Here is a 13,320-nt window from a genome sequence, read left to right on the forward strand (position 1 = left end):
ATGTAGAATATTATAACCCACATGAAACATTTCATCGTTGACTTGAGAAAATATTAAAAGTGCATGTAAATATTTTATTTCATAACACTCACACATGTTCCCCGACTCCAATTAGCTGAAGAGCTCCTCACATGACGTGATGGGAGCCGAGTACACTCCTACATAACATCACCCCTAAGGTCACTTTGAGTTTTCCATTTTTATTATTTATATGAAATATTTCATGCATTTTACATGATCAGTTAAAGTGTCGATAAACACAGATGGCGCATGTTTAGCTCTGTGCATTCTTATTTGACCTGCAGAATAACTTTGTGCAAATGAAAGCCATCAGTTCATTTCTTCCAACAGTTGCACGGTTTCCCTCAGGTCCTCCACAACTGCATCCACATCTGCTTCAGTCGTCTCCCTGCCAACGCTCAGCCTCATAGCGTTAGCTGCCACCTCTGAGGGGACGCCACAGCTCAGAAGGATGTGGGAAGGTCTGATGGATATAAACAGGAGGAGAGCAGGAGGGGAGTGTTATCTAACAGCAAACAATACAGTGTGTGGACAAAAGCATAACAGCTTAAAAGAGGGACTCTTTTACCTGTTTCCACTGTCTGAGTGGCAGGCGGCGCCGACGCTGGCTAGCAGCCTCCTGCAGTTTGACAATACTCTCCAGCCTAAAGCACGAGGGGGAGAGATTAATCATTCAAAGCCTTTGTAGTTTACAAATAGCCTCGTGCAGGTCATGACCTGCCTCTGACAAACATTGGTGTAGGGTTAGAGGACACTGTTGGGACCAGCAAGCCAAAACAGACATAGGACAGAGAAGAGTCATGACATCACCTTGTAATCTTGGGCCCAGGATGGACACGTTACATGTGTTAGGGAGGATATCAGAGCCGAGGAAATGGCTGTTGAAGCGGATCCGGCCTGCAAACACGGCCTTTGGAAGAATGAAAGAAACGCAAAGGAGTACATTTTACAGAGAAGGAGGAGAAAGACCGTCAAAACCACAATTTCAAGACTACTCATCACAATGCAAACAAACAAAACTAAGGTGCACATCAGACTCAAGCTCACCTGCAGTCGTTCTTCTAAGTAAAGTTTAATTCTTTGCATATGACTCTCATAATCTGACAGATTAGAGGTCACCAGCTCTGCAGCCTAATAGACACACAAATAATAAATAGGTAGCTTTAAAAGAGGCACACTGTTACAGCTATTTAATTACCAAGCACTTTATTAGAAACACCTCCACACCTGCTTACTATTCAATAAAGCAAAAAAGGACAATCACTTGGCAGCAGGCCACATAAGCATATGGGCATATGTGACCCATATGCCAAAAAGACTGCAAGGGTCTGACTTCGATTCCACCCCAAAGCGTTTCCTGCATGTTGTTCCCCCTAGTTTTCTGTCTGGCAAAAAAAGCCAAAAATGTTCACATAGAATGTAAAAATGGTGTTCAGGCAAACACAGGAGGTTTCTCAGGCAGTCTTCTGTCTGCCAATATAAAGAATATAAAACAATATAAAGTGTAAAATAACATGAATTCATGAACCAATCTGCCTTTTGGTTTAGTTCAGGTGGACTAATAGCAGTAGGGGAAGTCTTCTTCTTTCTGGCACACCGTTGACCTCTTACTAGCGATAAATCATGGTCTGAGTGTCGATTCTAGAGGTTACAGCTCCAGAAACCTTTAATAAACACCTGCTTCAGGGTGGCGCAGTGGTTAAAACTGTCATTTTGGAGGAACAGGGCTCCAGATTTGAATCTCCTGGTCTCTCTCTGTGTAATCCTCATGTTCATGGATTTTAGGGTCCTCTCTGGGTAATCCAGCTTCCTCCTACAGTCCAAAAACATTGGATTCAGTGTGTACCTAGGGATGGGTATCGTTCATAACACCCATCCTCTAGTGTCTACCCAACACCTCTATTTCTTACTCTCTCTTTGTCTGTTTTATGGTCACTGCATCGTTGTGGTTTCGGCTCCCGCCTCAGCTGGCACATCAGTTCAAAATCATCCTCCGATTCCTCACCAACTTGTTCCATCTACTTGTTTGGTAATATGGCTCTGTCCCTATAGTCCCCTTGTTTATAGTTACTTTTTGAAGTGTGATTTAACACTAGCCTTAGTCTGCTTTGGCTTTGTTTGTCTGTTCACACCCTTTTACTAACCAAATCAGTTGTCAATTAAATGTATTTTAAAAAACAAACACATGTGCATTTGTTTTCTTCAACAGATATTTTTTTTGCTTTGTAAGTGACGATCTGACCACTGCTGTGGAAACAATGGCGATTTAGTTTTCATCAGTAAACTAGGGAAGTAAAGTCACTGTTTCAGCAATACTTGCTGGGTTTGTCCAAGTGTTGGCTCTAAGCTGGACCAGTTCAGACCTCCCCATGACCACAGTTGGATAAGTGGCTATGTTTCCAACTTTATTTGGACCCCCTGACACTCAGAGCTGAGACAAAGAGAACCTCTATGGTGTTTCTAATTAAATGATTGGTGAGTATACTTGTAGTACAATATTTATATTATGCAACTCAAGTATTTGTAGCAATAATAAGTGTTTTGCTTTGCCCATGATTATAATGCTAACACAACAGATTCTGTGGTAAACAATGTATCAATAAACATTCACCCACAATAAATCACTGTATTTGAAAGCTTTTTAAATGCTGGAAAGTGTCACATTATTTATATTTAGAGCATTACTGATTAATCTTCCATCTCCACCACAAGCAATAACCATTTTTAGTCATCGAACTTTGACTGCTTTTAACCATAGTAATTAATGCAGACATTCAGTACAACAAACCAAAATAATATCATGTGTTTGTTCATGTTATTTGTCCACTGCAGTTCTATTGTAAAGAAACTGTGGTACCACTTAATAGTGCTGTATGTATAAAGCATTTATAACATGCAACTAATGAAATACAAGGTTTCATACATCAGTTTAAACCATTATTGGCCAGAAAATGTCATGTGGATATGTCCTTCACTTATGAATTTTGATTAAACAAAAAATGCTGGAAAAATTATTTTAAACAATCCCTTTGTACTTTGAGGGCCTCTAACTGAGAAAATATTGAGAAAATAAATGGTTTATGCTTCAAGAGAAACATTAGAAAAGTCCTAGAAATCATTCCAGTACTGTACATTTAGTGAAGGAAATGCACCTTTCCAAGACCGGCAATCATCGGTGTGTTTTCTGTGCTGTAATAATAACAAAGACAGAAAGGAGACACTTATAAATTAGAACTGCACTTATTTCATTAATACCAGTGTTTCATTCTTATTCAGTATTTTACAGTAAAGATCATCACCCTGGTCTAAAGTTCCTCTCCTGTCCTCCACCAAAAAGCATCGGATACAATGGAGTTTTGGTCCCAGGGCCGTTCACGTACAAAGCACCAATGCGAGGGGCATAGAACTAGAAACACAACAAAACCTCTCAATAACATTTTAGTCTTGCTATAAAAAGCTCTTAAGATGTCCCACACAGCAGATCCTGACCTTGTGTCCCACTATGGTGAGGTAATCCACTCCCAGATCACTGACATCAACTCGGATTTTCCCCAAGGCCTGAGCAGCATCTGTGTGGAGCAGGATCCTGAGGCGCTCACGCTGCTTGTTCAGAGACTTTATTCTTTGGCAGATCTCCTGAAGCGGCTGACAACAAGAAGGTGGTTCAGCATTCAGCTGTAAACAGAGCTGCATAGACTCATAGACGCATTGCAATTATAAGTAATGATTTAATAAGAAAATAAGCTCCTTTAAAGCAAGACACTATCCTACGTGTTAATCGTCTAATTTAAGAACCCAAAAATGGTTTCTCTAACATTAGTATGGCAGGGATAGGCTCCAGCCCGTCCACGACCCTGAACTGGGTAAGTGGAAAAAAATTGATGAATGGATAGATTAGTACTAGCAGAAACTCGGCTGATTTTCTAGCCTCTCTCTCATCTTACCATAATGACTCCCGTCTCATTGTTGGCCAGCATAACAGAGATGAGACAAGTGTTGGGGCGCACAGCGGCAATGATATCCTCCACCTCGACCCGGGCTGTCACCTTAGAGACGGGCACAAAAGTCACGTCTATGGAAAAAAACAAAAAACAAAGAGAGTAATTAAAGGCAAGGAGCCTACATTAGGTTATGCAAATCTTGATTTGTTTAAAGGTACTTTTTGTAATTGCCCTCCACAGAATTAAACCAAAACTTTCACCACCAGGAGGCAGTGCTTTAACAGTTTATATGCTGAATCCACTTTTTCTTTGACAACATTTAACATGAACCATGACTGGAAGAGTATCAAGGATCCGGCACTATTTAAAAATGGAAATCAGTACTTTTCAAGACCTTTTCAGAAACTCAATAATTAATAATTAAAATGTAAAAAAGCGGAATTAAATGAAAGTTTTCCATTGGGTTAGCACTCTTACGTGTTGGCACATAGAAGGTACTACATCTTCATTAAAAAAAAGATTATGACATTAATGTTATTGGCAGCAAATGGGATATAAAATAATTTAAGACCTTTAATTGTCTTGATATTTATTTTAGACATCTTGATTGCCCACAGAAAATCTGAAGCATGTTATTGACAGATTTCTCTTTAAAGTAAAATAAAGAAAAGCATAGACTGTCCTTTGTAATACAGGAAATATTTCTTTATTAATCTTTTATTTTAATAAAAGCTACACAGAGTGGCTTCCTACCTGCTTTTCCTTCCTTTTCAAGGTGCTGAGCAACTAGTTTGACTGAGTCATGCTCCACATTAGAAGTAATGATGTGAGGAAGGCCCGTGCATCCATTCTGGTGTCCTGCACCTTGTTCTGCAGCCCTGCAGTGCTTCCTGAAGTGCTCTACAGCGGTGTGCAACACCAGGTTATTGGCCTGAAAAACAAAATCTTTACTGTAAATGACCAGTTTGTAATGTCCCAGGATCATAAATTACTCATATAACTTATTTGCGTCAAAAAAGAGCCCTGCCCACCTCAGTTCCGCCTGAGGTAAAAATGATGTCCTCTGCTTTCCCTCCAACCATTCTTGCCACATTTTCTCTGGACTGATTGATGATAGCCTTAGCTTTAGCACCTGAAAATATAAATGATTGAAACATTTAGATGTAGCATTCTCTTTTGACAGTGAAACTCACTTAGAACAGTAAAAACTTCACATTCAGCACTCAGAGAAAGCCACAAGTTTAATCCACACAAGCTGCTGTGATTGTATTCCCTCCTCCAGTTACACAACATACATTTAACAGTTTCTATTGTATTTATTTGGTAGAGTGACCTTGTCATATTTCACACAGGAATACAGAGTTAGAGCAGTAATGTCCAATTCTTGTCACTAGGCTGGGATTTGCGCATACAATATGGAATTTTAAAAAAAATTCTCACAAAACTTTATTCAATACACATGGAAAAATAATAACAATAATTTTAAACCTGTTAGTTTTGACACAGCTTCAAGCCTTCCTCACCTGCTATATAGTTGCTACTTGGGTTTCCCCAGGCATCCTGGAGGGCTTCAGAAATGGCCTGAATCACCTCTGGTTCTGGAGGGGTAGTAGCATTGTAATCCATGTAGATCCTGAAATATACAAAATATTCTCATCACACTTTGTGCATTGTCCTATGGGAAGTATATGCGTCATAACATATTAATAAACGATCTACTAACAAGATCAACTCATAAAAAAGTGAAATTTCGATTACTTAAATTGCAATCAATTACTTTGGTTTCTGACCATTCTTAAAATAAGAAAAATATTTAAAGAAAATACACAAATTTTCTAAAACCTACCTATAACCTCAGTAACTATGATAAATCAATATTAATTCAGCAGTCCTAAGTTACAGCATCACAGCTGCTGTACAAGTAACTTGATATATATCAACATTATTTTCTTACCTGTCTAGATTCATCTCAGAAAAGTGATGAAAATTACGTTCACCGAAGGTCGGACCCTGTACCAGCGGGACATCATCAAGCTTTTTGGCCATAATACCCTTGGAGAGGAAAGGACATTTATTTCATTTATCTGGATGTCTGAATAGATAAATTAGATTATAACTAGATTATAACTAGCATCAGTCTGTCTGCAAATAAGATGACATTCACTGACGGCAGATGCTGATACTTTGTGTGTGTGTCATTTTATTTACTTTATTCTGATATCTGGGATCCAGTTTTTTGTTCAGTCACACATCAAAATGTGACTGAATGAGTTTAGACCCTTACCCTGAATCCGCCCACCAAAAGTGTAAAAATTGCAGTCACTACAAAATATTTTGGTGGTGATTAGCATTAGTCTATAAAACTGGATTATAAATAAAGACTAAAGTATTTATCTATTTCAGTAAGTTGTTTTAATTATACAAAGATTTACACATTATTGTTATTTTGCATAAAATACAAGATTTTGTTCCTCTGGCTGCGATCTGCAATCTGTAGAGACAGACTGACAGGATATGGAAAACAGAGACGTGTTGTTGAATATGCAACTTTTGTTTATTTCACAGTTCATCTGCTTCTTTGCTTTTTAATGGATTTAAATGGATTTCTCATCAAAGAGATGCTGTTTATTTCTAAAGTGACAGCTGCACATTAAAAAGGAAACTGAAACGTAGTTATTGGATATTCTCTGTGATAAACAGCTTAAATGACTGCCTACCTTGTGTCCCATTCGCTGCATTTCCAGCAGTGTAAAACTTATCTAAAACCTTTTCATGGATTTTCTGCATCACAAACTGAATGCTTGCCAATTCTAGTGACTGTGCCACGCACACGGTTTGGATTGCTTCATCACGCAGTGTTAGTCACGTACAGCTTCACAAATTTATGAAATGCGCACTTATTAGCAGACCCTCTATAGTGCTATAAGTTCAGTGAACACACAGTCTTAAAAAAGATTTTTTTAATGGTCATAGTTGTTCAGTGTCTTGTCAGTAGTCAGCAAACGTAACATCCAGCTGATAGCGCCCTGTTCACAACACTGTTCTAGTCAACCAGCACACAGAAAACGTATTAAAAGAACCACAGATATCTTTAGGGACACTGTCAGTCAGCTCGAGCTCTTCATTATCCAGCTAGCGCTAACTTTCTGTGACAGCTCTCACTTTAGCCTGCAGCTAGCTAATTTTTAGCTAACTTAGTTTCGCTATAACATCGTACTTAACTGTGATTCCGCCTTTAAGCTTAAATTGATAAAGGAACTGAATCCTCCAGGGACAGCCAAAGCTTTGTATCTGACCTTGTAAGCTGATGTGAAGATTTCCTAAATGGATTTACAACTATACGGGTCAATCATCAGCCAGCTAGCATGTTTCTGTCACGTCCCAGACGGGGTTGCCAGATTTGTTAAAGGAAACCCCACAGTTTAATATCTCGAAGAAAACGCACAAGAAATATTAATTTATTATGTAGAAGAATTGAGCGTTACTGTCATGTTCTTCAGTATTTTATTCTTTATTTTGTAAATATAATTAATTACTAAAAAGCAAAAATTATTCAGAGATTTGTCACCTCACAACTTGGGGAAGACTCAGAAGGGTTAGTTTTATTTTCGTTTGAAGTCCGGCAGGTACCATGTTGAAAAAAGAATAATAATTCATCAACTTAAATCCAGAAGATGGAGACTTATGTTAACAGTAAGTAAGTAAAATAAGAAGAGAATTATTTTAGAAACAGCTCCTAAAAAACGTTGACACACAGACATGGCAACACTGGCGTCTGCTGCTTAGCAACAGCCAGGGAGCTGAAAGTGCCAGGAGTATTTTATTTCTCTGATCGTAGTTGTTCTGCGATTAATTCATTCTTAATAGTCTGTATTCATTTGGGACTTTTAATTTATAATTATCCATAATTTGTCTGTAATTTTTTTTAGCGTGGCTGAGGACTACATATCTCTAAATACAACTTTTCATGAGCTCAAAAAAACAGACAGTGTACCTTTATTTAACTGCTTTATTTAACTTTATTTAACTCCAACATAAAAAGGCTGATTCAGTAAAAAAAAAAGTTGTTTCTTTTTACAGTTAAAAGTTATTTTAGAAAACAAACATTTTAAAATATTTTGTTCGCTTTGGAAGCTGTTGTGGAAATCTCCCAACGATTTCAGTTCAGGATTCTTTGTCTCCGTCTTGTCCCTGAGCCTGGCCAGTAATGGATTCTCGGGTCCGATATAAACTTTAAGAAACATTTTTAAATATAGATATGAACTAATTTTCTTTATATGAATTATACTTTATTACAACTACATAATATGGAGGAAATGATGGGGTCATTTTCAGAAATGTTTTTCACAAATGACGTGAACTGTATATAAAAGATTGATGCAGGTTCCCTAATAATGAAGCTATGGAAGAGGATTAGGGCCACTGGAAAGAAAAACTGAGAAAAAAGTCTGAATTCTGAGATTAAAGTCAGAATTCTGAGAAAAAAGTCAGAATTCTGACTTTTTCCCCCTCAGAATTCAGGAAAAGAAGAAAAAAAAGACGTGCCCACTTTTTTCCCCCCCAACGGCCCTAATCCTCCTCCGTATGAAGCTGCTGAAATGTTTTAACCCACATTTTATGTTCAAAGATTTTCAGTCATATAGAAGTGTGTGAAAAACCGCCTTGGCTACTTAACCTGTGAACTCAGTAAATGCTTTCCTGATGACTTTATGGGCTCACAGCTCACAAACTGCAGGCCTCAATTTTTTCCAGTGTAATGCACGAAAGGTATGTGTGATTTGTACTCTGCTGAGTACTATTAAAACATACAACACCAACATACAGTTCTCACCTTCATAATTCTAACACTAATACAGCTGGCTTGGGCTTAGAGTCACTTCAAGATAAGGACTGACATGTGACACATTTCTATGCTGAGCATAGTTACCTGTTAAATAGCTGATAAGCCAAGCAATGCAGAAGGAGGAACCGTTAGCTGTAACTGATGTCATGACAGACTAAAGTGATGCATCTATGTCTTAGTTGCAAAGTCTGCCAGATGGACTTTGATGGCAGAGCTCTTTGGGTACGTTAAAGTCTGATTTGGGGTTTTTGAGTTTTGGTCTTCCGGATAAACATTATCAACATCATAACAATATCTGTGATTGCCCAACTGACAAGCCAAAATCAAAAGTTGTATTGTCTTTAACAAAAAAAGAGAGAAGTCATTTTTGTGTTGCATATTTTCCATGTTTATTTCATATATGACAATGTGTTTAGTGTACACAAACAGCTGACGCTAAAACTCCAACACTCAGAGACATCGACTGAACTACGGCCCATTTGTAAATGGGTGCAACTTTATAATACAGTGTTCACAGCAATCATGTTTATATACAATGCAAAAAAATATCTGAAGAGAAAGAAAAGTAATGGTGTGAAAAAGATATGGAAGCACAAAAATGGAAATGATGTTCCTTGAAAAGGGGAGGGTTTAGAAAAAGTAGATTAAGTGAAGGCTGCCAAGAGCATGACGGTGATACTGAAAACTCGACAGTAAGGTAACCTACAGCATTACTCTGTACATGATGCCCAGCTGGGACACAGTGAACCACCACCCTCCCATACATTAGTGGACAGACTGTTTCAGCTATGTCCCACAGCCTCCAAAAGGTTCCCTGATATTGACCTACGTACAATCAATAAGGAACCGGAATGTGAAGACAATTCAAAACGATTATTTCAGCAGAGTAAGTATTTTCAAAGATCAGTTTACATTCAGTGTTACATTTTTGTGACTGCAACAACAAAACTTTGGTTGGCTCAAATGTGATGTACATTAGAAGGCCCAATAAAAACATGAGGAAAAAAGTCACCATGGAGACCAGACTGGAGCAAACCCGGGGACACGCATTCTTTTTTCTGACCACGTTGAATTTTAGGAAATGAGATGCGACAAAAACATGTTTGAGATATGGTGGCCTGAAGTACACTTTAATCTGTTTGTTACAAAAAAATATTCTGGTTGTTTGATTTGTCTCAACTGTCGATGAACTGATGATTTCCATAGCACACAGAATACTTTAAAACCTCTGGAAAGATACTTCTTATTAGACGTTAATGAAGGTATTACATCAGCAGCCAAACTAAGAACATACTGAACTGGAGTTATGTTTAATTTTACTCTCACTTACTCTCAAATGACATGTCATGCTCTCACTGAGCATGCTCTCTAGGCTGGATGACCTGAGGCACGCTCATCAGTCCAACTTCTCACAACAGCTCACACGCTTTATCTGTTGAGGGTTTTTAAACGAGAGGCATGGTTGCATTTTCATCAAAAATTTGCCAACAGGACTAAAACTGTGTAAAAGGAGCCCCGACTATTTAACTTGTGGGCCTTAATATGCTTTAAATAGCCAACATTCAACAAAACTGTTGCAAGTACTATTAGTATGCAATGCATTCTGGGTCAGTGACGTAAACTAAATGCTCTTTTTAACAACCTGCAGTATACAAACCATAAACAGTATCCCTGCTACTTTTGATTGTAATTTCCAGCAGTAAGGAAACAAGAGACATGATCATTAATCTCCTGCTGCTGAGAAAAGGAGAAAGAACCTGTGGCTGCATTCTCAGCACTAATGCATTTAATGCATTTAGTCACTAAAAAAAGCTGACAAATACTGCTGGAAATGATCATTGAAACTAAATGCTGTTCCAGCAATCTTTTTATAGGCGTCCAAATGTTTTTGGGTAGTGATTCAAAATAGCTTGAAGAAACCTGAAAAATGGGAAACAATAGCTGCTGCTGACAGTAAACCCTCTGCTCTGAAAGCAAACCAAAGATCACGACTCTGTTTACAGAAAAGGTGAAAATCTGACCATTCAATCAGCTCAGCAGTTTGTACGTGTTCAGTGTTTCTAACCAAGGTAGCATTTGAGTTCAAATCTTTATTACTAACACATCTACAGTGGATTTATTGGCATCCCTTTTAAGTTTTAAGTGATTTTAATGTTAATATAATAAACTATACATGTGGTCATAGTCAGGGTTCCTTTTAATATGGCCATTTGTATGAGTGAAAATCCTGAAATATGTTTCTCTGAGTATGCTTTGTGTTATGGAAATTCCACACTTTATGATATCATAAATGAAACCTTCTGCTTGGACTTGAAATGACGATGATGATGATGGAAGGCAGGAAAGTGATGATATGACCTGCAGACACTCCCAGAACAGTATTTTAGCAGCATGAAGGATGTAGTTTCAAAGCAACCGGTGCAGAGGCATACTGTAGTGTGCAGTATGCCTGAAAAGAGAGGCACTACATTCAATCAATATACATATCATTCAGGAAAAAAACAGCTTCATATTCTGTACTGTGAAGAAGATTTCATCTTTTTCTTTTGATTGAATAAGGTAGCTTTGTGCAGCAGAGGATGAACTGGCCACCTACTTATATCATCTACCTAATTACTGGGCATTTTAAATGCACGTTAGCTGGGTCTAAGGTGTGACTATGCTAATCGCTTATCAGATTGCATTTATTCAAGTAATTTTCAGCATAAAGAAGCTGTGAGTTATTAAATTGTTTCAGTAATATTCATTACGAGGGGAAAAGGTTGTATCATTTAAACATTTAAAGAACTCATTAAAAAGTGCAGTGTGCAGAAATTGCACTGTACTACTACTTTAGAAATATAAATGCTTTTTTTTTTTAAATAAATACACGCAGAAATAAATAATAAAACTGTTAAATATCTAAATATATCACATTTTAAAACAAATAAAATACAGGTAGAGATTAAAATGGGAGAATTAATGTCATGACATCTGATTACTTCTTGTGGGAATGCAGGTAACCTCAGTGCTCCTACGAGTGGCTAAAAACAACATGAATTTACTACAGCGACATAAAGTTTATGATGAGATGCCATTCCCGTGCCAGGCTGTGTGTGCTAAGGTTTCTAGAAGTTTTAGGAAGAGGAAGCAGCTTACTGGATATCAGGATTTATGGACCAGAAAGAAGAGAGAAATATTCCTAAGAGAGAGACACGTGACTGTCCCTTCGTATTTTTTAGCTGTATGTTGTATGCAAATCAGTTTAGACCTTTATATATAGCTGTAGAAGAGTTTTTCTATTTACTGATGCAAATGTAGCAATGTGATCCTTGCAGCTTTAGGAAAACATGCCTGTCACTGCTTTTTTTTTTTTTTTTTTTAAGAACTGATGTATAAGGCTTGATGTGTCACCGACAACAACTACAGTACATTACCATACGCATGTAATCTGAGATAAGAAACTGTTGCTACTCCCTCCATTTTCTTCTCTCGTCCAGTTATGAACAAACTCCAGTACAGTACAGTGACAGGTTTTTGAAGAGGTTCTTCAGACTAAGAGACTCACATTGCAGAATAGGCCTGACAGGAAATGGGTGCTTTAGGTGCTGAGGACACTAGTGATAAACAGAGAACGTACGGGGGAGAGAGATGGTTGTTGGTGACTGTAGCGGTGGAGACGGGGCTCAGCAGGAGAAACGGGATAGAGACAAGGATCTATGTACATCATAGTCTTTGAGTTGCTCTCATGACATTTTTTAAAATGTCTTGTTTCACATCCTCATCTGTCCGGCTCGTCTTCTTGACAACTTTGACCTGAGAGATAGATGAGAAAATGTCCATTAAAAATAGATTTTGTTTGCAGTTAGAATTTTTTTTCCACCTTGAGATTTTTTTTTAACTTACCTGATAGTTCCAGCAAGGAGCGGGTTAAAAGCATACAGCCAGTCATGCATGTCTTTGTCATTTGTGGCTTGAAGCAATATTCCACGATGTTCTGTGCACACAGCAAATGTGTTTGGGGTCTGTGGAAAGAGCCACGAAAGCTTAATGCAGCAAGCTTAATGCAACGCTTTGAATGATTCTCACTCAACTTTCTACTTTCTACTCTACCTGCTTCCTTAACTTGCTATTTTTATTAAATTGAAAGTGCGCACCTTAACTTTCACTTACTGTGCGATGTGTGTAACTTAAACCTGTTGGGTTGATCTGACTTAAAGTGAAGTTCATTAAAAAAAGAACTTAATAAAACTGTTGATGGAGGAGTCTGGTTCACCAACCTTTAACATTGCCTGCTGGTCCTCGCTGTACTCCACCTGGGCAGAGGAGAGGTTGAGAATAGCTCGCTCCACTGCGTCTCTTTCCGTGTTGTAGATGTAGACGTACGGCCGCCGCACGACAACATAGCGCTTCACCCATCCATTGGTGAGCGGCTCCAGGAAATGCAAGTAACCCTTCTTCGACACGATGGGACTGAAAGATAAAGATGATATAATAGCATGTTTGGGTCTGAAGTAAAGCTCAAATAATAAAATG

At 38.1% G+C, this 13,320-nt stretch overlaps 2 protein-coding genes across 20 annotated transcripts in view; both read right to left on the reverse strand.

Moving 5' to 3' along the window:
* Positions 1–53: 53 nt before the first annotated feature.
* On the reverse strand, positions 54–7,666 carry scly (selenocysteine lyase). Of its 5 annotated transcripts, none has more exons than XM_026159074.1 (13): positions 7,531–7,666; positions 5,917–6,014; positions 5,486–5,595; positions 4,994–5,094; positions 4,716–4,893; positions 3,966–4,093; positions 3,511–3,666; positions 3,321–3,427; positions 3,174–3,210; positions 1,069–1,152; positions 832–931; positions 590–665; positions 54–484 (listed from the first exon to the last, which is right to left on the reverse strand). In XM_026159074.1, the coding sequence occupies exons 2-13, from the start codon at positions 6,006–6,008 to the stop codon at positions 331–333; spliced, it is 1,323 nt and encodes a 440-aa protein (XP_026014859.1). In that variant the 5' UTR covers positions 6,009–6,014; positions 7,531–7,666; the 3' UTR covers positions 54–330. The 5 variants fall into 5 exon arrangements, with proteins under 5 accessions (XP_026014859.1, XP_026014856.1, XP_026014857.1 ...); XM_026159071.1 differs by lacking the exon at positions 7,531–7,666 and adding an exon at positions 7,259–7,348; XM_026159072.1 differs by lacking the exon at positions 7,531–7,666 and adding an exon at positions 7,185–7,348.
* Positions 7,667–12,148: 4,482 nt separating this feature from the next.
* Positions 12,149–13,320, reverse strand: part of kif1aa (kinesin family member 1Aa) — a 48,439-nt gene continuing 47,267 nt past the window's right edge. For all 15 annotated transcript variants that reach the window (XM_026157851.1, XM_026157850.1, XM_026157849.1 and 12 more), the window contains 3 exons: positions 13,065–13,257; positions 12,691–12,809; positions 12,149–12,600 (listed from right to left, as the gene is read on the reverse strand). In XM_026157851.1, the coding sequence (XP_026013636.1) occupies positions 12,558–12,600; positions 12,691–12,809; positions 13,065–13,257 (355 nt within the window). In that variant the 3' untranslated portion in view covers positions 12,149–12,557. The remainder of the gene's footprint in view (positions 12,601–12,690; positions 12,810–13,064; positions 13,258–13,320) is intronic.

The sequence above is a fragment of the Astatotilapia calliptera genome, chromosome 23 (genome assembly GCF_900246225.1).
Source record: "Astatotilapia calliptera chromosome 23, fAstCal1.2, whole genome shotgun sequence".
Taxonomy (NCBI): Eukaryota; Metazoa; Chordata; class Actinopteri; order Cichliformes; family Cichlidae; genus Astatotilapia; species Astatotilapia calliptera.

Bases quoted from the DNA above. Each gene is read 5' to 3' on its own strand.
- scly (XM_026159070.1), bottom strand. From the start codon at position 6,700: ATGCAGCGAATGGGACACAAG. The intron at 5,596-5,916 runs GTAAGAAAATAA...TGTATATTTCAG, and splicing joins TCTGAGATGAATCTAGACAG to GATCTACATGGATTACAATG. The intron at 485-589 runs GTAAAAGAGTCC...TATATCCATCAG, and splicing joins CACTCAGACAGTGGAAACAG to ACCTTCCCACATCCTTCTGA.